Source organism: Lethenteron reissneri, chromosome 29 (genome assembly GCF_015708825.2).
Source record: "Lethenteron reissneri isolate LAM-NWPU_2019-01 chromosome 29, ASM1570882v1, whole genome shotgun sequence".
Taxonomy (NCBI): domain Eukaryota; kingdom Metazoa; phylum Chordata; class Hyperoartia; order Petromyzontiformes; family Petromyzontidae; genus Lethenteron; species Lethenteron reissneri.
Window position 1 is genome coordinate 9,656,776 of NC_083807.1, and position 23,377 is coordinate 9,680,152.

A 23,377-nucleotide genomic window follows, 5' to 3' on the forward strand; every position below is an offset into this window, starting at 1 on the left:
GCGCGCACGTGCAACGTTTCAGAACATGTGCACGGAAAACTCCGGGCAGGCGAAATTAGCCAACCTGGAATCCCGTTTGCCACAGCGATCATAAAGCGGCAATTTCACGTTATTGGCCCGGTTGCTTGGCGATGGTCCTTACCAGCACATTACTGATGGCAGTAACGGTCGTTGCCAAGCAATGCCGGATTACCACTTCGCTCCGGTCTGAACGATGGAGATCCCGTTGTCTTGAGAATTTATGATCTTCCACGTGACATAAATGTCGCTACACTTGCAAGTGGGACTGCTTGACTGCATGCCAATCAATACTTCAAGTCCCTTATCTAGAGGATTGTATCGCTTCACAACGCGCTAGAGTCCATTCATGGGCGTTGTGCCGTACCGCTAAAGGTAAACGCTATGAACGAAAAGCACAAACGTCGTGAAAGATGCATTTGTAATATCAACTCTAACGTGTGCTACACTCCTGCAGCAATGTGTTAGGTAGCTGTTTTATAATTCTCCATCACACACGTTCACCGCACTGCGTCTCAATTGATCACCTGTGCGGTTTAAACCGCAAACTGATCATGTGCAGGAATCGCTCGGTGTTACACACAGCCTGCGGGGAACAATGCCTGATTAGTGGCAGTAATAAAAGACATAACAGGGCCCACTTGGCCCCAGAGGCACTCGGGGAGAACTGGTAACGCGTGTGTGTGCGCGTGCCTGCTGAGTCATCAGTTACAAGTCATGCGCTTTCCATTCTCCATCTCACCGTTGTAACCTGCCTTTATCTTGTAAAATGCATAGCCGATGCTGCAAAAAGCTGTGAGATGTGGTATGCATACACGCGACCATTGCCGTGGAATACTTTTTGTAATCGAAGTGCTGTAAGGTACTGGAGCTTACACGCACAGCATTTGAACAAATCGGTGTTGGCTGATTCTAAGAGAAGCATTAGGTGGTGTTCTTCTTCAGAGCCAGTGGGTCGAAACTACACATTTCTATGGTTGTGACCAGTCTCTCCATAGAACATTTGTTGACCTCCCAACAATGCATTGCTAGCCTGACGATATTAATCAGGTGACAGCAGAATGATGACGGCTTGTCAGAATTTCAGAATATGTATTTATACTGGACGAATCCGATGAGCTGTAAAGCTCTTTTTCACGATGTCCATTAGGGGCGGGCAAGAACGTTACAACAAACAAAAAAAAAACATGATAGGAGTGTAACGGACACGAAAGGTAAACAGATCATCCAAAAACATGCATGTGCAACTAAACCATCCACATGCTACGAGGCAAAGCGCAGTGAGGTATCATATTGTTTTGTTTCAGAAGCGACCTCCTGAATTGGTTTGAAGTCGTTTTGCCGACTTCCGGCGCTGGCTGGATATTCCCTAAAAGCGATTGGTTCCAAATGCACGTGAAGGTTTTTTTGTTTGTTAAACCCATATTCGCTGGGCAGAGTGGGCAGAGCCGCCCCTCCCCCCATTACGCACAAAAGATCCCACCGGCCAGGCAATAGCTGGGGGGGGGAGGGTGCCGATGGGAATTGGGGTCGTGTGCGCGCCGACGCCAGCACGCTCACCCTGCTGACAGACTGCCGTGACGGATCAGGCATCACCCGTCTCGCACACGAGCACGACAAAGATCACCCCCCCCCAACCCCCCTCCACGTACAGCCCAAACAGACTGTCGGGGCAAGTGCTGTTAGCGAGCACCTAATGAAGGCCAGCACGGCACACGAAAGGTGTTTGGTGGCCAGCACCACGCCCGGCCCCCTTTGTCTCCCGCAGCGGTGATGTTTACTACTCATTTGAGGCTGAGTCGACCTAGGGGAGGGCCACCGCCGGTTCAGATAACCATAACTGGTGTTGGCCATGAGCGGGGGTTCGTAGCGCAGCGTAGCGCTGACCGCTCCAACACAAAGACGGAGAGCACCCGTATAGGTTGAACAGACTGTTGTGGCAAGTGCCGTGAGCGAGCACTGATGAAGGCTGGCACGGCACACGAGAGGGGTGGGTGGCCAACACCACGCCCAGTCACACACAAACACTCGCGCTAATGCGTGTGAGTAGTTTGGTTTGCTCTCCACTAAGGTGCACAACGATGGGTTAGCGTGAATTAAAATCAACGTTGGTGATGATAGTGATTGCGTTGGTGATGATGACAGTAATTGTGGGGAATTTGAATGTTTTATATGAACGTATTTCGCACCGTACGTCGCCAAACGTGCTCATCGCAGGTGATGATGACAATTATAATAATGAAGACGCTGCTGTAACTAATGATTATCTACCAAATGCCTGGTCAACCAATCTACTTCAAACCCTATCCCATGATGATCCACCAACCATTGCCTTCAAAGCGCTGGATAGCAAATGTGCAACAATGATGTGTACACGTTGCACTTGAAACCACGTAAGGCTGAGTGAGTCGCCCCTTGGGAGGCTCAAAACAGGTGCCACTGGCATTTTCCCTGGCCGGGAATTGAACTCAGGGGGGGGGGGGGGGGGGCGCGTCCATAAATGACGACACGCACCTAGGGGTTATTGACGCATGTGATTATCCATTGTCATTTAATGGTACTATATATTGTGTATGCGTGTTTAAAATTTTAATCATTTGGGTATATATGATTTTAATTTTAAAAAATACTGTGTATAGTGGTAAAACGACTACGCAGAGATTAAATAGCAAAAGTAACAATGCATTTGACGGTAACAGAAAATATTTTCCACAAATTGGATTATAGAATACCAAGGCATTTACATACATGGATAAAATATTCACAATTATAAATCTGCTGATAACATAGTCATTAAGACAACAAATTTTAATTAACTCCGGGATTTGTTTGAAGAAGCTACTAAAGGAGGCTAAGTTTGCTAAACTAAATAAGATATTTTTTTGAGAGACACAGGATAAAAATACTATGCAATATATATATAGATTTGCTGGGCATAAGCTCAAATACCTAAATTGTCAATCAGTCAGCAACGAACAGCTCTGTCAAAGTTGTAGCAGGTAAGAGGTAATGTGTTTTATTATTTGAGCAAGGTTATATGATTGCTTGGGACAGGAGGCGACGATAGAGTTTGTATTTACAAGTCAAATTGCTAAAGTCGGGTTGTGATCAAAGTGATGAAATATCGAGGTGAGCAAGTACAAACGACATCGAGTGCTTTTGGAAAATCAAAAGCACCAAAGCAATGTGCCTCACAAAGAATGTGTTTAATTAGTGCATCTTATCTGTGATGACATTGATCGCAAAGATGGTCACTCACAAAGAAAATAGAACACAACTTTTAAAAAGTATACAAAGATGCGTGGGGAGTCACAAATACATTGACCAAAGAATAAATGCAAATTAGGGAAATCATGTTGACTGTTATAGAAAGTAAAACTATAAACTTAAAGCTATAATAATAATATTTCACCAGGTAAAGCACACAGCGATGTAGCTTTCTTTCATAAGTGACCTGGTCACAAGTGATAGCTCAACGAAGTGGCTTACCATGTGGACATTTATAGCAGCGAAATACTCTAAACGCATGTTTCTAAATATGGAGGGGAAAACGGAAGGACCCACAGAAAAATCAACGCGACCACGGGGAGAACATGCAAACTCCAACTATGCAGGCGTCAGGGTTGGGATCAAACCCACGACTTCCATTATGCCAGGCGTGGTAGTTAACATCTTGCCACTTGGGCACCCGAAAGAAAGTGTGCTTGGTTTGGGACACGTTATGAGAAGGAATGATGGCCCCAATGGCTGGGACTGATGATAGAGTGGCAGCTGAAGGAGGAAACTCACCTGGGAGGATAACCGCCATAGGGATGGAGCAATAACATGAGCTCATGTCCAGGACCTAAATGGACTGTTGCTTAGCGAGGTCTCTTCCAGCAGTGAATGGATCATGGCTAATGATGACGATTAATTTAATTGTACACGATGAAGCCTTGTAGAGATAACCTAAGGCATCTACACGAAACAATCAGAAGTAAATGTTAGCGATATGTGTAAGTTCCAACCATATATTGTAATAGGCCATTGATGAACCAAATGTATATTGCATTTAACATGCACTTTTCTTGCATCACTAGTCACTTAATCTATTTTAGCTGTAATATAAAGCATGCCTTTTAAATTATAAAATATTTATAGTATTTTCGTAGAGCGTAGCATTTGGAATGTTACGCAGAAACACACTTTTTTCTCATTTAAAGTTGATATATTCACGCAATTAAAAGGGTATTATCTCAAACACACAATCGTGGCATCCTTGTTAAAGAATGTGAACATATATTTATCAACGAAAAGATAAATCCATTACTCAATACATAATACACGCAGAATTGTATTAGACAGCCTATTTATGGGGGACAACAGGGACTTGAATTTAGCATTCACCTCCAAACTTAATTGTTGGTTAGGTTTTGCGGCTTTGATTAGGTCACAAATGCAGAAACACATGATCAGTATCTCTGCATCACGGTGTCTCGCTTAAAATGCCTGCTTTGCCCTCTATCTGAAATTGCCACCGTGAAGGGCAACCAGGAGTTGAAAGACAAAAGATACCATCTGATTCCCTTCTGTTGATCTTGTGTGAAGGCTTAAGTGATTTGTTATGAAGTGTCGTGTGGAATGTTTTGGTATATTTTTCACACATTATTATCGATGCTGATTTAAAACTCTTTGCAGGCGCATACACATTTTTCAGAATCATCAGAGCTTATTTTCAGCAGTGTATTTTGTTCGTTTTATTATCTGTTTAAAAAAAAAAGTAATTTCATTATAATTTATTAAACCAGCGGAGAGCACACTGAGATATTATATCTTTGCAAGTCAGACCTAAGTGGATATGGCTATGCTATGGTATGTAAAAGTGTGTTTCTGTACTCATGAAAGCTTTGTGCAGGGCTCATCTCAATGTTCATTCCTGAGATCGTAGTGTACATTCCACATTCCTGTGATGGGGCCCAGAGAAAGTTTATATTTAGGCCACACATGACCTCAGTGTTGGGTCTTTGAGCCCAGACCTCAGCCTCAAGGTTGGCTCAAGGACATTTTCTCAGCTCTCTTTCTTGACCTTGATCTGGCCACAGGTGCTGCACTGCAAGACTTTTGAGGAACTGGGTCCTATTTCAGACTAGTCATGTGCGATTTCTCAGAATTATAACTTTCAGAAAATATTCAGGTTTCTAAAGCTTTCATAAAATCCCCAGAGAGATTCCTACAGAAATACGTGAGTGTATCCTTATTGAATAAATATACCTCAAATTAAGGTGAATTTTAGACGACTGTTGTATTTTTTTTTACATGAACTGCTAATTATCGTTCGAAATTATTGTCAATGGCTTAAAACAATCCTCAGCCTAGAATATCTGGCCTAGACCTGCCTGGACACTGGGCTTTACCTAAAAGGCTCCAGGCTTCAACCCTGGCCTTGGCTTCGTTAATCAAAGTCTCACAGATATAGGAAGCTTAGTTGATAGGTAATTTTCACACGTACAGCGTGAGCCATTAAAACAACACACAGTGGATTGGTCTGAAAATAACCACTAGATCTATCATATCCGCAACATTTAGGACATTTGAAATCAATATAATTCTTCAGGTTCTTGTCTTTTACAATGTGTAAATCGTATATGGTAGTTATAATTATTTGTGTTTTTTTCTGATTACATAAGAAAAGGCCAGTTTTCAGAAACAGTGTGCATATGCATTTCCAGTAACCATATGGCTCAGAGTCAGCCAAGTGTACATTTTCCACTACTGTACTTGACCCGTGTTAAATAATGGTTATAGAGCTTCGTCTGCTTGACTGGGTCTTTTTGTGTGTGTATCCGTATGTGTTTTGCATGTGTGTGGGGGGGGGTGTTACGGTTAACGGGCTGCACAATGAACCCGGTGTCCCTAGTTTGATTCCCGCTCATGGCCAACATCAGTGACGAATATCTGAACCGGTCCTGGGCCTCTGCTAAGTCGACTCAGCCTCAAATAAGTACCTGGTGCAATGGGTAAACATGACCACTTAGGAGACAAAGGCAGCCGGGGATGGTGCTGGCCACTCACCCCTTTGTGTGCCGTTCCGGCCTCCATAGGTGCTCGCTAACATCCCTTGCCCCAATTGTCTACGAAGGCTATGAGGGAGATTTTGATCTTTGTTTGCATGTGTGGGCAGTGGTGGCTACAAACCTGGCGATCCGCATTCAATTGCTCCTCATGACTCACATCAGTGACGAATATCTGAACCGGTCATGGGCTTCCGAATAGGTTGACTCCACCTTAAATGAGAACCTCGTATTCTTAGGTTTTTTCGGTAAAGTCACGTAGGTAAAAACATTAAAAAGTAAAATAAAATAAAAATCACGACGTTTCGGAGGCAACACAAGCTTCCGTCTTCAGGTGGTACAGTCACAGCCACGACAGCTGTATCAAGTAAATGAGAGATTGCAGGAGCTACCACTCCGTTTATATAATGGTTGGAGAAGGTGGTGGGGCAAGGGCCGCATACTTTTTATTAATATGGTAAGGTGGGGCTTAAGACTAAGAATAGACTGCATAACAAAGGCTGAGCCTTTGTTATGGAGAGGTGCGGTTTGTGACTCAACCTGTGACCACCACTAAACATGGTAAAACAGTAATGGTTTTCTGTCAAATAAGATTGGCAAATAAGTGTAGTTAAATCTTTTTTGCATGGTTAATCACATCTTTCCAATGATTACTCAGTTTGTAACCGTCATCACGCTTGAAATTATGTCTGTGTTTGTATATTTGTATGGCTTCGTGTACAAACCTTTTTTTATTTTACTTTTTAATGTTTTCACCTACGTGACTTTACCGAAAAACCTAAGAATATGAATCATTGCAGTCACGAAAGCTTCAAATCTAGAATTGAGTACCTCGTGTTAACATCAGCACTCGGAGACATAGGTGGCCGGGCGTAGTGCTGGCCACCCACCCCCTCGTGTGCTGTATTCATCTTCGTAGGTGCTCGCTAATAGTGCTTTCCCCAACAGTCTGCTCACGACTACACAGGGGATCTTTGTCAATGTGTTCGCATGTGTGTGCATTTAGGGAGTTGTGAAAAAGTAGTACACTGCACAATAATGTCTTTGACCATGGTTTGATTCTTAGCCACGTGCAATTCTAGTGATACTTAGCATCTGCACCTCAACATAGGTTGACTCGGCCTAAAAAGAGAACCTGATGTGGTGTATAAACACAGTAGTTAGCACTACGGAGACGAAGGCGGTCAAGTTTGGTGTTCACAGAACCACTAACTCAATTTTGCATTGTCCTTATTTAGTGAAAAATCATGGATGTGTGTGGCGGTCTAAGGCCATATAATTTCATGTGGTGCAGTGGTATTAAGGTTCGACACTGTCCTATGATATAAGGTGTTAAGATATTAAAACACTAAACTGAAACCTTTTGCAATGGCTGGGACTGATGCATCAACCACATATACTAGTGGTGAACATGCAAAAAAAACATGCTCTGGCCGTTTTTGCATTGTCTTTCTTTAGAGCTTTGTCTTTCTTTAGAGCTTAGTCGTAAACAGTGTTAGACCAGAGGATGCCAAAATGCAAACATGAATTCATATTTAAATTGTGGAAACCAAACAAATTAAACGTGGGACTGGCGTTTTGCTTCTATTTCAAAATTATTGCGGCTATTGGCTTCAAGTAGATGAATACATTAATTTTTCTTGGCTTGACCATCAACTTAGGCCATATTTTTGTTTGTTCAAGCGTCTGAGTCAGCATGGCATTTTAACACTGCCACCCTACAGAGGCACATCAATATGGTATTAATACTGTATCTGATATTCGCCGCACTTTTACATGTAGGTTTCATAATGCACAAAGAAAGAACATCCCCGCAGACCCATGTGTGGTCATGGTATGATGCTAATGTAAAGAGACAGTCATTTGGAGACCAGTTGTTGTGTCTGGACTTGACGGATGTCTTGTTCCGCAAGTTTTAGTCCAACGAAACACGGCACAAATCTATGTACAGTTCACGTGATCCACACAAAGGCAGCCTTGTACCCGCAGCGCGTATATATTTACGTAATACGGAGGAAAAGAAACGGACATTTTATTTCATGAAGAATTCATGTTGACCACATGTGGAATCGGCAAGATATGTATTTGCAAATACCCTCAACTTGTAGCAATGTGCTGTCAAACCTAGTTATGGCAATCTTCTATATAAATTTAATATGTATCACTTCCAAGCAGCAGAAAGAACCCATTTCATTATAAAGGGTGTTGAATAGTTTCTGTGCAGATGGCGATGAGACTCCCACAGATACTGGTTTTATTTCTGGGACTTGTAATGAATCCAAGCTTTGGATTCTCCCCAAACATATCATGCCCAAAATTTAAATTTCTCCCATACAACATTGCTTCGAATTTTTTCATTGTAATATAGATTCTGCACAACCCATGTTGAGTATTCCATATAATACGCATCACCATCGTGTGGAAATATATAAATTGTACGTATGTCCACCACTGGCATTCAATTGATCAATTATCGTGCATTTAGTGTTTTTGTTAATGTTCTATTTTGCCATTATTCCCAGCACGGAAGACTGCAGCAGGATTCCGCAGATGTCGACTTGGACATTTCCTACGGAGACCGGGTAAATATTCTGTTCATTCCCCACCCTTGGCAGAGTTGAATAAAGAGGTGTGCCAACTGTTGGAGTTAAAATGCAAGCTGTTGTACAAAAAGCATTTTCACTAAGGCCGTTTGGAAAGTCTCCTCATGCATACAGGGTCGCTTATTGAGAAATACTTTGTTGGAATGGACTCGTTCTGCACGTTGTGCATGTGTAGTGGGTATAAATGGAGAGAGAGAGGCTTCTCTGGAGGAAACACGTTTATTATAACAATATAACAGTCCCTGACACAAAGGGGTAACGACCCCTTCCACCCGATACTCTAGAGAGGTATGTCCTCTGGGCTAGTGTGCCCTACACACTGGAGGAGCAGCTCTAGTGTCGGTCTTCCGGCTAACGGGGTCGCAGCCCTCTCTGCCCCGAGCCACGCCTTCCTTCTCGAACCTTCGAGAGGGACCTGGTGTGTGACGTCATCCCCCCAGCCCCCTCTTGGGGGTCTGGGGTCTGCACCTCCGGTCACCAGCCTCGCTGGGAGTCACCTGAGCCCAACGGCCCGACTTAATCCGGGCAATCTAGTTCGGCCCTTCTTCTGCCCCCTGTTGACACGGGGCCTGTACTACAGGCCAAGAGTCGTGGTTATCGCGCATCGCGCCCAACAATGCCACTACACCAGGGGTCGCGAACCTTTTTGACTGGGAGAGCCATAAAAGCCAAAAATTTCTAAATATATTTCATTGAGAGCCATATAGTATTTTTAACGTATAATAAATTAAATGTCTTACTTTTAATGCGACTTCTGGTGCTGCATAGTTTTGCTGATGGCCTTGTAGTCTGGTTCATATGTGGTGAGGTTGAGCTTCATGCAGGCGTGACCCGTGAAATGTATCTTCAAAACTAATTTCTGTTTACTTTAAAATGACACAGTATTATTAAGTAATATCGCAAGCATTTTAAAATCAGTTCCAAACTGATTTTTTTTTTCAACTCTAAATTGTCTGGGAGCCATATGCTGTCACTGGAAGAGCCATGTATGGCTCGCGAGCCATAGGTTCCCGACCGCTGCACTACACCATGTCGCGTGTGTAGAATCCACAGATTTAACGAGAGTGTGAGCTAAATGAATGGGGGAAGCATTCCTCTCCCTGCTGTTGAAGGACACGGCCACAGATCAGTGTGTTTAATTTACGCGTTACCTAGGGTCATCGAAAAGCTGTAACAATGTGGTTATAAAGTATGCACGCACGCGTATAATTAAACAAACTTCAAACCCATAGGAGGAGTTTAACTCCTATATTTGTGTGCGGGGTGGGGTGGGGGGGTTCGCTTTGTCCCTCACATTATGAATCGCGGATGCATATAATTAAATTGTTTATCATCTTAATTGTAAACTGCTGAAAATAAATTCATACAGGAGTCCACTTTGAGGGGGGGATTGCCCCCCCCCCCCCCGCAAACTCTGCCCATGTTTAAACCCTATCATCAATGCACTTATTATGTCATTAATACTGTAAATTAAATATAATCACCATCAACCATGGTCAATCCACTGCTGGACAAAGGCCTCACCATTAACAATGCATATTTAAAATATATTCGGTATTAAATTTACGTGACGTTTATTACCACATTTCATTCTGAAAGTGCGTTGACAGTCCCTTGCATATATTGTATTCGTTACACAATATACTACCACCACACGTGTGTGTGTGTGCACTATGAAGAACGGTGGCAATAGAAGTTAGCACATCACATTACTATCCTATTAACCATTCATACAATTCCTGTCAATGATGCTCAATAGCAGTGTACATTTTCATCTAAATATAACCTGGGCCTCCTCCAGGTCCACCCACCCTAAAGTGAGTACCTGTTTTTAAATCCTTTATATTAAGTTCACTTGCTTGCTTACGCGCTTACGACAGTGCAAATCTTTCGGTCGTTTTTTAACCCACTTCCCGTGATCCCATCGAGCTGACATTTTGCACACAGACTCGTTGTGTGTGACAATTTATTTTCGTGAAACATTTTTTCCTAAATTTTCCACATTTTAGGAAAAAAAATTTTCATATTTAATTTAAAATACCAATGTGATAAAAATGAAACTCTTACTCAAGAAAAACAGAAATGAATAATAAAATAAAACCGATGCCACGCATATAAAGGATTTATAGTGAAAAACTTTGTTTTTACGGGTTAATTTTTTGTTTTTTGTGACTATCAGCAACTGAGTGATAAGGGCATGGTACTGGCCTTTACATGTTGTGTGTGTGTGTGTTGTGCTGGTATTGGTAGGTGCTCACTAAAGTGAGTACCTTGATATTATATAACACTTTCAGTGGCGTTTAACTTCATTCTTCTATTAATGAGAATAACATTATTTTTCCTCAACCTTGAACCCAAAACCCATTTGTGGAATCCCAACCACTTTCCAATTTAGAAGGCAGACTAAACTTTACCTCAGCACAGTCGGCTACATTTGTAGTTTGACATTCTAAGATACGTAATTAGTTCCCACACATTTTCTTTCCTCTCTTTTTGCTGCCAACTTATCTTTGAAAAGAGCATTCTTCGTCTATCTTAACTTCTTTGAAGTCATAAAGGTCTTTCTTGGAAAAAAAGAGCAATTTTAATGTCAAGGTCATTATGCTGTACGGAATTGCAAAGGATGCTATCTTGCCACTTAGCCAGGTGGAGGCCATCGGCTACACAATGATAACCACACTGTGGCGCTCGCAGATGTAAAAGCATGGGCTTCTTTGAAATGGCACAGCCTGCAAAGAGCTAAAACCAGACTCGGAACACCATTTCTGGTCCACATAATGTGCTTTCCCCCAGTACATTCTCTGAGGTTTAGGGTTTAATCTAAACCAGGCAAATCTGAAATCCAGCTAATGCGTGTGTCAAATCAGTGTCCCCCATGCTCAAGCCAAGTGTTGGGGCTGCACGAGCCCTAAGCTAGTAACGAGTCAACATTCTCATGGCATAGGCTAGCCTCTCCACTGTTAACAATGAACACTTGTGCAGATTCCTCAAAGTGGTACGCATTTTCATTTGACTCTGGTGGGATGATAATCCCCGACCAGGACAATACATCTGAATCGTGTTGTGACTTGACCACTCAGCCAACAATGCATCACTTGTATATATAAAAGATAAAGGTGCAGCCCTGCAATTAATTGGTCACGCCACTGCTGGCAAAAAGGATTTCACTAGAAAGAGCTGTACAGAGCTTCTCTAAAGGGCATTTGGCCTCGTCTTCCCATGCTGGCCATGAAGAGCTGACATTATATATGCTCTACCACACCATATGCGACCTCCCAATCAACGGACTGTGGCATACCTTTTAACACTGCTGGGATGAAGAGGTCTGGGGAATGAGGAAGCTGGACCATTGTTTCAACTACCGTGCTGGGAGTACGAACTCTTGACCTCTGGATTACAACTTCAGTGTCCTTACCATTGCACCACGACAGCATCCTGGGTGTGTCTATTTAACTTAAAATACTGATTTATTTGGAGGTGGCTGTTTTGGCTCTGGAATACATGTTGCCGAATATATTGTATATTTTGACTTGCTGCTGAGTGTTATGATCACATGCCAGTCTTGTTGTATAGCACGATTGCCAATGGCATGTGATGGCGTATTGACAATAGTGGTCATTAATTTTCGTCAAAAAATGCATTCATGTTTTTTTATAAAGCGGTGTATTCATGAATGAAAATCAAAGTTTACGTATGGATATTAAAAAGCAGAGCCATTACTATTTTTTATTCAATGCATATGAAGTAATATTAATGCAAAAAAATACTTTACGCTGTTATGGCACCCAGCGCTTTATGAAGATGACATGCCACGCATCGCAGATAAACATGTGGGAAATGTGCTGGGTTTAATTGGCTGTGGCATGCACTGCTGGGCCTCTGGAGAAGAGAAAGGCAATAAAATGCTTGATTGGGGGGTGTCTCACAGTGCAAGCAGGTTTCAAAAGAGGCCGTTTGTTTCGGTGCAAATGTCAGTGCAAGCTGTTGCTCCTGCTCCCAATTTGTTAAATAAGGCCCATAATGTCCTATTTTTGTTAGCACAACATGTGCTTGCACATTGTTGTATATTGCTGATGCAACTCACGGAGATGCTTTATGTTGGTGCCAAGAGACTAATTAACACACTTTCCAGTGTGAATTCCCATCGCATGCAGTGCTACGAAGTTGGTGGCCATAACGCAGCACGCATGCGGCTGCAATCCCAGGATAGCTTGTTGATATCTGTCTGCTTGCAATCCTCCTGAAGAGACTGATGATTATATATGTATAAAATATGGGTAGGTAGATCCGTGCAAAAAGTGGCTGTTTTTGGAGATAAAATCACTGTAAAAAAATCCATAACCTTTCAAACGTGTGGATTTTTAAATGCTGCCAAAACTTTGGCTGTGCTTTCCCAATTTTTCAACGAAAGAGGGCACTTTTGTATATATGTGTGTGTGCTTAAGTGCATGAATGTTCTTGTGTCATTTTGTACATGCCGTGTACAAAATCAGATAGAATTTGAAAGCGAAAAAATATATTGCCGTAGGGCACATGTTCCTTAACTTTTATCTGTATGGTTATCACGCATAGCATGCAATATTTATTTTCCTTATACATTATGCACTGGCAGGCTCAGAAATAGGATTTAGTAAGCTTATCCAACCTTTTATGTGCCTCAGCCTACCCGTTTTATGAAGTGGTTATGCCGGCTATTTATATTAAAATTTTAATAACTTCAGGGAGTTATTTATTTCACATAGAATAATACAGCATGCATCTACCTGGAGAGCATAACTGCTGGGAGTTAATCACCATAGTCCCAAACAAATGATCTAATATGCATTTACATGGGAATGTTTTTTTTTTACTCCACACATAATGTATGAAGTAAGAGTCAAGAGTTTTCACAGCTGAATACCAAGTGTTTAATTTTCATTATAGGCACCTCCAGGCGTTATGTTCTTTCTCAATTATGGTATTACTCAATCACTGAAAGACAAAGATGGTCAATAATCTGAATGTTAAGTCTCAGAATTTTTTTCAGGGGCCCAGTCTAAAACTTAGCAGACTGAGCTTGCAATTCCAGAGGTCACGAGGTCAATCTCCCGGCATGGCTTTTGAAATAAAGGGGCAAGTTTCTTAAATCCCCCTACCTCTGTCCAACCAGCAGTATAAAGTCGGTAAGTAGGTCATGTGGTGGAGTAAAGTGTGGGTAGGATGTGGGTACTGCCACCTCTTGCAAGACATCTGGGCCATCTTCCCAGCAGTGGTGTGAGCAAATAATTGCACGGCTGCATCTTTGCTTGTTACGAATACATAATGCATTTGGGTTAATAGTTTTAAGCAACTACGGTTTGCATGTTCTATCTCTTTAGCACACTCACGCTTGCAGGGGTTCCTTTGTTAACTACATTTGCGATGAGTAAAGCATTATGCACCGCTGATAAAATGTCACAACAAATCACACCTCTCGGGCAGTTATCTGGCTTTAAAATTACATGCATTTTAGTGGATCGTACTGCAATGGCTCTGTAGTGAAATTGTATTCCAATCATTTACTTTGTATTCCAATAATTAACAACTTTAATCAATTGCAAGTTAACAATAAGGCAAACGTGCTTTGATTACAGATCATTTCAGAACCGCGGTGGCAAGATGTTAACTACCTCGCCTGGTATAGAGCAGGTCGTAGGTTCAACCCTGACCCTTACGCCTATATATTTGGAGTTTGTATGTTCTCTCTCCCCGTGGCCGCGTGGATTTTTCTCCCGGTGCTGCTGTGTTTTCCTCCACGTTTAGCGTATTTGGCTTGTGATAAATTTCCACATTCTAAGCCACATCGTTGAGCTATGATTTGTGGCCAGGTCGCTTTTGAAAAAGATGTATGTAGCTCACTGGGCCATACCTGGTAAAATAAAAAGTTAGTTTTAGTTTATTTCTGCTGTGACAACCGTAGTGCAAATAAAGTGATGCAAACACAGGTCGATGCATTTATAGATACCCCACTGATTTCTAATTGCCCTCTTACTTTCTGCTCCACAGAATATCTTGCAGAGATTGCTGTGTTAAAATATGTAATAGATGCATTGAGATCGGTAAAATGTTGGTGTCTACATAATTAAAACCGACCATTTTATTGGGGTATCCAGAAATGTTTAAAAAGGAACAACTTATAAACACGATACTTTATAACATAATTAACCTCCACTTTCAACATCCAACTGTATAAAAAAATAATTTTGCTGCACCTGTAGATAATGTATGGAATATCATGTCATCAACGTCAAAATGTTAGGCTTTAACGAGGTTTTATCTCGGGAAATGGTACCAAAAAAAACAAAAAAAAAACATTCTGAAATAAAAAACAATTAATTGGTAAAACAAGGGGGAGGAACACACCTGAGAGACCCACTCAGGGCAGAGATGGAGCAATGCCATCAGCTCGTATGTCGGAGCAAGATGCATGTTTCTTCTTCTCGTGACAGATGGTAATGGGTTTGGGAGGCCTTCATTCAGCAGTGGATAGATGAGGAATGATGCTTCTACTGATGGAGGGCAGTGGCCTAAATATTGATGGTGCTTCAACATTTATGGAATAATTTTTGGGTTAATATAGCAGGCACCCAGAATGCATAAACACAAATGACAGTATAGCAGTAGACTGCAACAAAATATTAAATTATATTTAGAGGATCCTTATTTTATGTTTGTTTGAAAACAAAAAAATATCCACGTGTCCTTTGGACGTGGCCATGTGTCAGGCCCTCCCAGCCAGCCAGCCAGCAACACGTTTAATCTCATATAGAGCCCTGTCCCTCTCCACATTTATCTTGTCTTCTCTCTGCCGTGCATCCCAATTTATCTCGATTCGTCACTCTCTCTGTTTCTCTCTTCCGTGTTTCTCTATTCCTCTGTCCCCTCTTCTACCTGTCCCTGCCTCCCCCTAATTTTTCTCTCTTTTCTCCACTGTACCCCCCCCCCCCCACCATCTATTTCCCTGTTTCTCTCTCTCTCCTTATTCCCCACCTCTTCCTTTCCCAGCTCAATCTCTCTTGCCTCTCCTTAATCCTCCCTCCCGCGCCTTATCACTTTCCCTCGCTATCATCTTTCCGTTTTGCTCTCTCTCTCTCTTTTCTTTCTCGTGTTCACCTTCTGAAGCGCTCGCTCGTCACCGTGGCGTGCGCGATGACCACCACAACCACCACGTGACTTTTCTTTCGTGTTGTGCGCGGTGCTTTTAGCGCCACAGCGCGTGGATTTGTAGCGTTTATTTTCATTTGTTTGCTGGTGACTTTGTGTATTTCATATCGAAATCGCCTCCAGTGATGTTGCTGCTGGCGGCAATAAAAGTTGTTTAAAAGTCTAAGTCTTTTCCTTCTGTTTCACGCCCGTTCACTCTCACAGTCTCACCCCAGCCCTCTCCTCTCCGTTCCTGTCTCTTGATCCCCCCTTCATCTTCCATCTCCCTCCCTCACCTCCCCCTATCTCCACCCTCCATCTGTTTCTCGTATCGCATTTGCGTGTTGGGTGGGGATGTGTTGAGTGACGTCATCACGCAGATGTGCGTGATGACGTCAACACCGCCGCACTATCACTTAGCCGCACGCCAGCCAGGAATCCAGGCACGAATCCAGCGAGCAAACTTGTTTTTGTGATTTAGTATCATTCTCCAAGTGGATTCACCTTTTGCATTATTATTGTTGAATGCAATACTGTAGTTTTTTTAATAGCATCTGGTTCTCATATTCTTTCATAAACCATGAACTCAAAATATGAAATATTACAGTTTATAACATTATTGGCATGGCACAATTTAACTGTCAGTAGAATACTCAGATAGCAGTCTTTCACATATATTTTAAATATGTATACAAAGCAATATGCAAAATCGATTAATAGGTCAATCAAAGAACGCCTTTATCAATTTCCAGTAAAATAGCCATATTGGCTGTCCTTCCGAGCGGTAAGCAATACGTAATAATAAATGTTTCACCAAGGGGTTCCTAAAATACATTTTCTCGTACCTGCCAATTTGTACCAAGAAACATATATAGACAATGTTCTAGCAAGAACAAGCTAATTTTATTTACATTAGTCATTACCTAATACGAATTGAAAAAGAGACGTGATAAACCTTTAAACATAGATTATTGGACGGCCTGGGAACTGTAGTTTCAAAACATAAAATCAATCCATTGTAACACATTAAGAAGTCATAGCCAATCTAGATTTGAAGTTTTCGTGATTGCAGGGATCCATACTCTTTGGTTCTTTCGGTAAAGTCACGTAGGTAGAAAGTAAAATAAATTAAATCACGACGTTTCGGGCGCAACACAAGCGCCCGTCATCAGGTGTGACACCCCCTCTCTATCTCTCCTCCCTTGCTCCTCCCCCGCCTCTTACCTATATGGCCTCTTGTCACGGCAGTTCTCTTTGTTTTTCTTGCTGTGGTTGTCCCACCTGATGACGGACGCTTGTGTTGCGCCCAAAACGTCGTGATTTAATTTATTTTATTTTATACCTACGTGACTTTACCGAAAGAACCAAAGAGTATGTCATAGCCAGGTGCGAGCCAGTGTGAGGCAGTTAAGGCGGTGATTACTGGGGAAACGGGGTTTGTTATGGCCAGGAAATGTATCAGCACTATGTGTTCTCATTGTACAGCCTTGTACAGGCTAATACTTTGTCTACTTATTTAGATCATTGTTGTAGTGTTTTCCCATTATGGTGGCTTGTAGAAAGGTTCATGGCTTCAAGTAGACGAAAAAAATACCATGCACCTTTTGTATACTGGATTTTAAAAGGTGCATCGCAAATATGAGTGAAACCAAACCGTTGGTGCTCATATTTTAAAGTATGTTTAGGGCGCACAATTATATTTAAAATATAAGGTATTTCAAAGCAAAATGCATTTCTTATAAACTGTCAGTATTGTGTCACTGAGCCATGAAATTGCAGCCGTGCTTATTGGGATAGAAGCAGCTGCGATATTTTAAACCGTTGGGCTATGCATCAGCAAGAAAAACAAAGTTTATACCATCAGGGGGCTCGGGAGACATTGTATTACTAAGACAAATGTGCTGGAAATTCCTACACATGGCTACATTCTGTTTCATAGCCTGCCTAATGGTTCCTGTGCTCACAAACAGAAATATATTCTGCTGCATTCTCGGTTAATGCCGTTTATGTTCGTGTCGAGCCATCAACCTTGCTTTGAATTGCAATCCCTTCTCAAGCTTTACATTTTAATATGCAGTTTGTGTAATGCAGAGCTGCGCGTGCCGCCTAATTCGATGCAATAATCGAATGCTCAAAGAGCCGTGCATAACGAAATGGCTACGTGTTTGGTGCCCTCTTCTGCACGACGCAATTAAACTCTGCAGTCTTCTTGACGGATGGTTAGAAAAAGTAATGGAATTTTAATTGTGCATTTGTGGGTGTTTTGGGTGGATGTGACCACTTGACTGTACGCAGCCGGTGGGTGGCTTGATACCTTGCCCAGATGACCTACACTACCTGCAGAGGTTAAAGTCGCAGCTCACGTGACATAGTGATAGTACTTATTAAAGGAATTTGGGACAAACACTACAATACGCAGATGTTGAAGGGGGGGGGGGAGAATAAACTGGCCTGCAAATGTAATGCCTGTGGAAATATAAAACATTGATCACATTTTCTTTGGTCGAATTGTGTTTTGGTGACACCAGACTGAAGATAGCCTTAGCAATTTACTTTTATGGTGATTGTTTTTTATGTTATTAAAAAATAACATCAAAACAAAGCCGTGTCAACTTTTTTCATCGTAAATATATATTTGTAATTTAATTCAATTTATTCAGGGGTAAGACAATACCCGATGTGGTGACATTTCGTCTGACAGGATTTTATAACAACTCTTCAGTTGTGATTATGGTTTGTTGATCAAAGCATACAAATATATCATGTTCATATTCCACTGTTGATTCATGCAAATGTGATATTTCGTGTTTATTTTTCACAGAATTACCAAGACCTTGAAGGAATGCCTTTTCCAGAGGGCCCATTCCGATCATCTGTGAGTGCCTTAACTCTGCCTGCAGTTAAGCATACATAATGTACTTTTGATCAGGGTTATAATTATTATTGTTTATTTATGTTTATGTGCAGTAAATGGATGTCCCATTCATACTGAACCACAATTGACAAAGAATGCAAACAAAAGTTTTCCCTTAATTAACGTAAAACGAATAAATTATTCATTGCAGTTTCTCTATTTAAACGATCAACAAGTGGGCGATGCCACGTTTGGCAGTGATGCACAAGCACAAATACCGCAAACAATCTCAACATGTTTGCTAAAAGGAAACATTTATAATAGGTGACGTTTCGGAAATGACCCTTCCTCATAGCACAAGAAGGGCAATTGCAACAAAACGACACCCTTCTTGATTATGAAGATGGTGTTGAAAAGTATGAATAAGATGATAGCACTGACAATGATGGTATATAGATAATCATAATAATTCTTATGATGATGATTCTATATTCGTGCTCACGATACTGTTAAATGAATGCTGCTGCACATGAAGAAGACGATGATGTTGATGCGGAAGAGGAAGTATTCATCGTAAAGACACGCTGAGTCTTCAATTCATGTTTAGTGTTTGGCATTTGGGAGGATATTTTAGGACCCAGAGAGAATCCACACATGAGGGAGTTTCATTCAAAGCTCCACACAGATATAGTCAATAATCCATTGCTGTGCTGAAATCATCAGGCCATCTCCCAGCCCAGCAGGTTTGAGAATTGCTTAAATCACCATATTTGCAGAAAGTTTCTACAATTGCCAACTCTGCCCTAACTGCCACACACTTTGGTCCATTTCGCAATTGTGCAATATTTCGTGGAGGATTGGTTTTGCTTTTCAATGGCCATACATGAAATGCCAGGTGCAAAATCGTCTCGATTTTATGTATAATTGGCCGTCATTCTGCAAAAAAGTGGCAAAACGATGGTCCAAATAGCTACATGAATCAGGTCCTACAAGATGAAGGCTCAGCCAGGATTGACTCCGCTATAATCTATATGGGATCAATAAAACAAACACCACCTGCTGTGTACCTGCTTTGTTGGAATCTAAAAGTGGCGGTCTCGTGGCAAGGCTTCTCCCAACTACAGTTGTGTGGATTTTCCACCACTGGTTCAGAACTATGACCAAATGTCACCGCTGCCCAATGGGTTATCATACTGTTACTCACTTGAAAAAAAAAGGCTGATTCATTCTTATAGAGGCAAAATCTACATCCATAATATAAATGTATGGTTTGAAGTGCAAAAACCTGCAGCTAAATGCTGTTACTTTTCATTATACAAAGTGCAGTGAATGTCAGAACTGCAGATGTTCATTTCAGTGGGATATAAAGTCTGTAAATGTTGTTTACTTTTTTACCTTGCTAAATTACTTTTTTCTGGCATATAAATCTTTGGCGACAACATTTTTTATTTACATGTCGTGTTGAAAAGAAAGTAATTATCTGTTAATGCACTTCCATTCCCGTTCTCTAGAGTTGGCCAGGATATCATGGCGAGGGATTTCTAAAAGGGGAAAAGGTATTTAATGTTTTTTTTTCTTTTAACACAATAATGCTGAAACATATATTATATATGTGTTTTTTTGAAATGTTAACTATATACAGTAGGTTTGCGACAAGGGATTATTACCATAAATTAAATGTCTACTTATATATTACAAACAGAGAAATGTCGCAGGGCATCCGATTGCTTTCTGTTATCACAAATGTGTTAATAATGTTGTTGTGAGTATTTTATGATTTACAGTGCCTTGCTGGATGAAGGCCTGCCCGTGCTGTGTTGGTCGTTGGGATTGTTTGACCATGTGGGGAGCGGTATCGTAATGGTTAGCACACTGCCCTGTGAATCTGATGACCCAAATTAAATATATTCCTCACAACCAATAACAGTAATAAATATTTGAACTCATCCTGGGCCTTATGTGCTTCTCCTATCGGCGATCTTCGTTTTTGTCTATCGACCATGCTTCACCACGCTGGTCAGTCTCAGTTGGTGAAGGGAGCTAGGGAGACCCATACTTGGATCACATATCCCTCGCCGCCACTACTGTTAGAGTGGCCAGGAATCGAACTCATCTCGCCGGGTTCATAGTGCAACGAGCTGCCCGTCGTATAAAACCGTATCTGAGAATAATAAGCCTTTATTAATATGTAAATGTGCCTATTTACATGGGTAAAATAAGGAATGGTGGAATTATAATGGTCATTTTTCGAAATAGGGGATAGAGCAGTGGCACATTGGTCCGTGCACTGCACTAGGAATCTGGCAATCTGAGTTCCCAGCCATGGCTGCTTCAATGGCGCATGACATCTGAATCGGTCCGGAGTTCCTGCTAACCCCCCCCCCCCCCCCCCACTTTGCTACCCCCATTAAATAACACGAACCATTTTGGTGAAGTATGGTCAAACAATCCCCGGAATTGAAACGGAATGCGGCTGCCGTAATCCAGGAGTAGATTGACAAAGGGCTGTAAATATTTATAACGGTCCTGATGAAAAACGACAAATGGAAATAAACTAGTTCAACATTTCCAATTAATATGGAAATTGTCACCACATTTTTATTTCTGTTCAAGTTTTACTTTCTTCGTGAGTAAATTTAGATAAATAAATAAATTACATTTCTCATGGCAAGAACAGGATGATGATTAATGTCTTATCTTTTATTGTGTAGTACCAGAGGTGTGGACTCGAGTCATGTGACTTGGACTCGAGTCAGACTCGAGTCATGAATTTGATGACTTCAGACTCGACTTGGACTTGCATAACAATGACTTTGTCCCACCTCTGAGGTGTGGACTCGAGTCATGTGACTTGGACTCGAGTCGGACTCGAGTCATGAATTTGATGACTTCAGACTCGACTTGGACTTGCATAACAATGACTTTGTCCCACCTCTGAGGTGTGGACTCGAGTCATGTGACTTGGACTCGAGTCAGACTCGAGTCATGAATTTGATGACTTCAGACTCGACTTGGACTTGCATAACAATGACTTTGTCCCACCTCTGAGGTGTGGACTCGAGTCATGTGACTTGGACTCGAGTCGGACTCGAGTCATGAATTTGATGACTTCAGACTCGACTTGGACTTGCATAACAATGACTTTGTCCCACCTCTGAGGTGTGGACTCGAGTCATGTGACTTGGACTCGAGTCAGACTCGAGTCATGAATTTGATGACTTCAGATTCGACTTGGACTTGCATAACAATGACTTTGTCCCACCTCTGAGGTGTGGACTCGAGTCATGTGACTTGGACTCGAGTCAGACTCGAGTCATGAATTTGATGACTTCAGACTCGACTTGGACTTGCATAACAATGCCTTTGTCCCACCTCTGAGGCGTGGACTCGAGTCATGTGACTTGGACTCGAGTCAGACTCGAGTCATGAATTTGATGACTTCAGACTCGACTTGGACTTGCATAACAATGACTTTGTCCCACCTCTGAGGTGTGGACTCGAGTCATGTGACTTGGACTCGAGTCGGACTCGAGTCATGAATTTGATGACTTCAGACTCGACTTGGACTTGCATAACAATGACTTTGTCCCACCTCTGAGGTGTGGACTCGAGTCATGTGACTTGGACTCGAGTCAGACTCGAGTCATGAATTTGATGACTTCAGACTCGACTTGGACTTGCATAACAATGACTTTGTCCCACCTCTGAGGTGTGGACTCGAGTCATGTGACTTGGACTCGAGTCGGACTCGAGTCATGAATTTGATGACTTCAGACTCGACTTGGACTTGCATAACAATGACTTTGTCCCACCTCTGAGGTGTGGACTCGAGTCATGTGACTTGGACTCGAGTCAGACTCGAGTCATGAATTTGATGACTTCAGACTCGACTTGGACTTGCATAACAATGACTTTGTCCCACCTCTGAGGTGTGGACTCGAGTCATGTGACTTGGACTCGAATCAGACTCGAGTCATGAATTTGATGACTTCAGACTCGACTTGGACTTGCATAACAATGACTTTGTCCCACCTCTGAGGTGTGGACTCGAGTCATGTGACTTGGACTCGAGTCAGACTCGAGTCATGAATTTGATGACTTCAGACTCGACTTGGACTTGCATAACAATGACTTTGTCCCACCTCTGAGGTGTGGACTCGAGTCATGTGACTTGGACTCGAGTCAGACTCGAGTCATGAATTTGATGACTTCAGACTCGACTTGGACTTGCATAACAATGACTTTGTCCCACCTCTGAGGTGTGGACTCGAGTCATGTGACTTGGACTCGAGTCGGACTCGAGTCATGAATTTGATGACTTCAGACTCGACTTGGACTTGCATAACAATGACTTTGTCCCACCTCTGAGGTGTGGACTCGAGTCATGTGACTTGGACTCGAGTCAGACTCGAGTCATGAATTTGATGACTTCAGACTCGACTTGGACTTGCATAACAATGACTTTGTCCCACCTCTGAGGTGTGGACTCGAGTCATGTGACTTGGACTCGAGTCGGACTCGAGTCATGAATTTGATGACTTCAGACTCGACTTGGACTTGCATAACAATGACTTTGTCCCACCTCTGAGGTGTGGACTCGAGTCATGTGACTTGGACTCGAGTCAGACTCGAGTCATGAATTTGATGACTTCAGACTCGACTTGGACTTGCATAACAATGACTTTGTCCCA

The 23,377-nt window shown here is 42.0% G+C and overlaps 1 protein-coding gene across 5 annotated transcripts in view; it reads left to right on the top strand.

The window, feature by feature from the left end:
• LOC133349228 (collagen alpha-1(I) chain-like) overlaps positions 1–23,377 on the top strand; it is a 177,583-nt gene that overhangs the window by 43,456 nt on the left and 110,750 nt on the right. For all 5 annotated transcript variants that reach the window (XM_061562546.1, XM_061562548.1, XM_061562549.1 and 2 more), the window contains exons 10-12: positions 8,591–8,650; positions 18,654–18,707; positions 20,198–20,242. In XM_061562546.1, the coding sequence (XP_061418530.1) occupies positions 8,591–8,650; positions 18,654–18,707; positions 20,198–20,242 (159 nt within the window). The remainder of the gene's footprint in view (positions 1–8,590; positions 8,651–18,653; positions 18,708–20,197; positions 20,243–23,377) is intronic.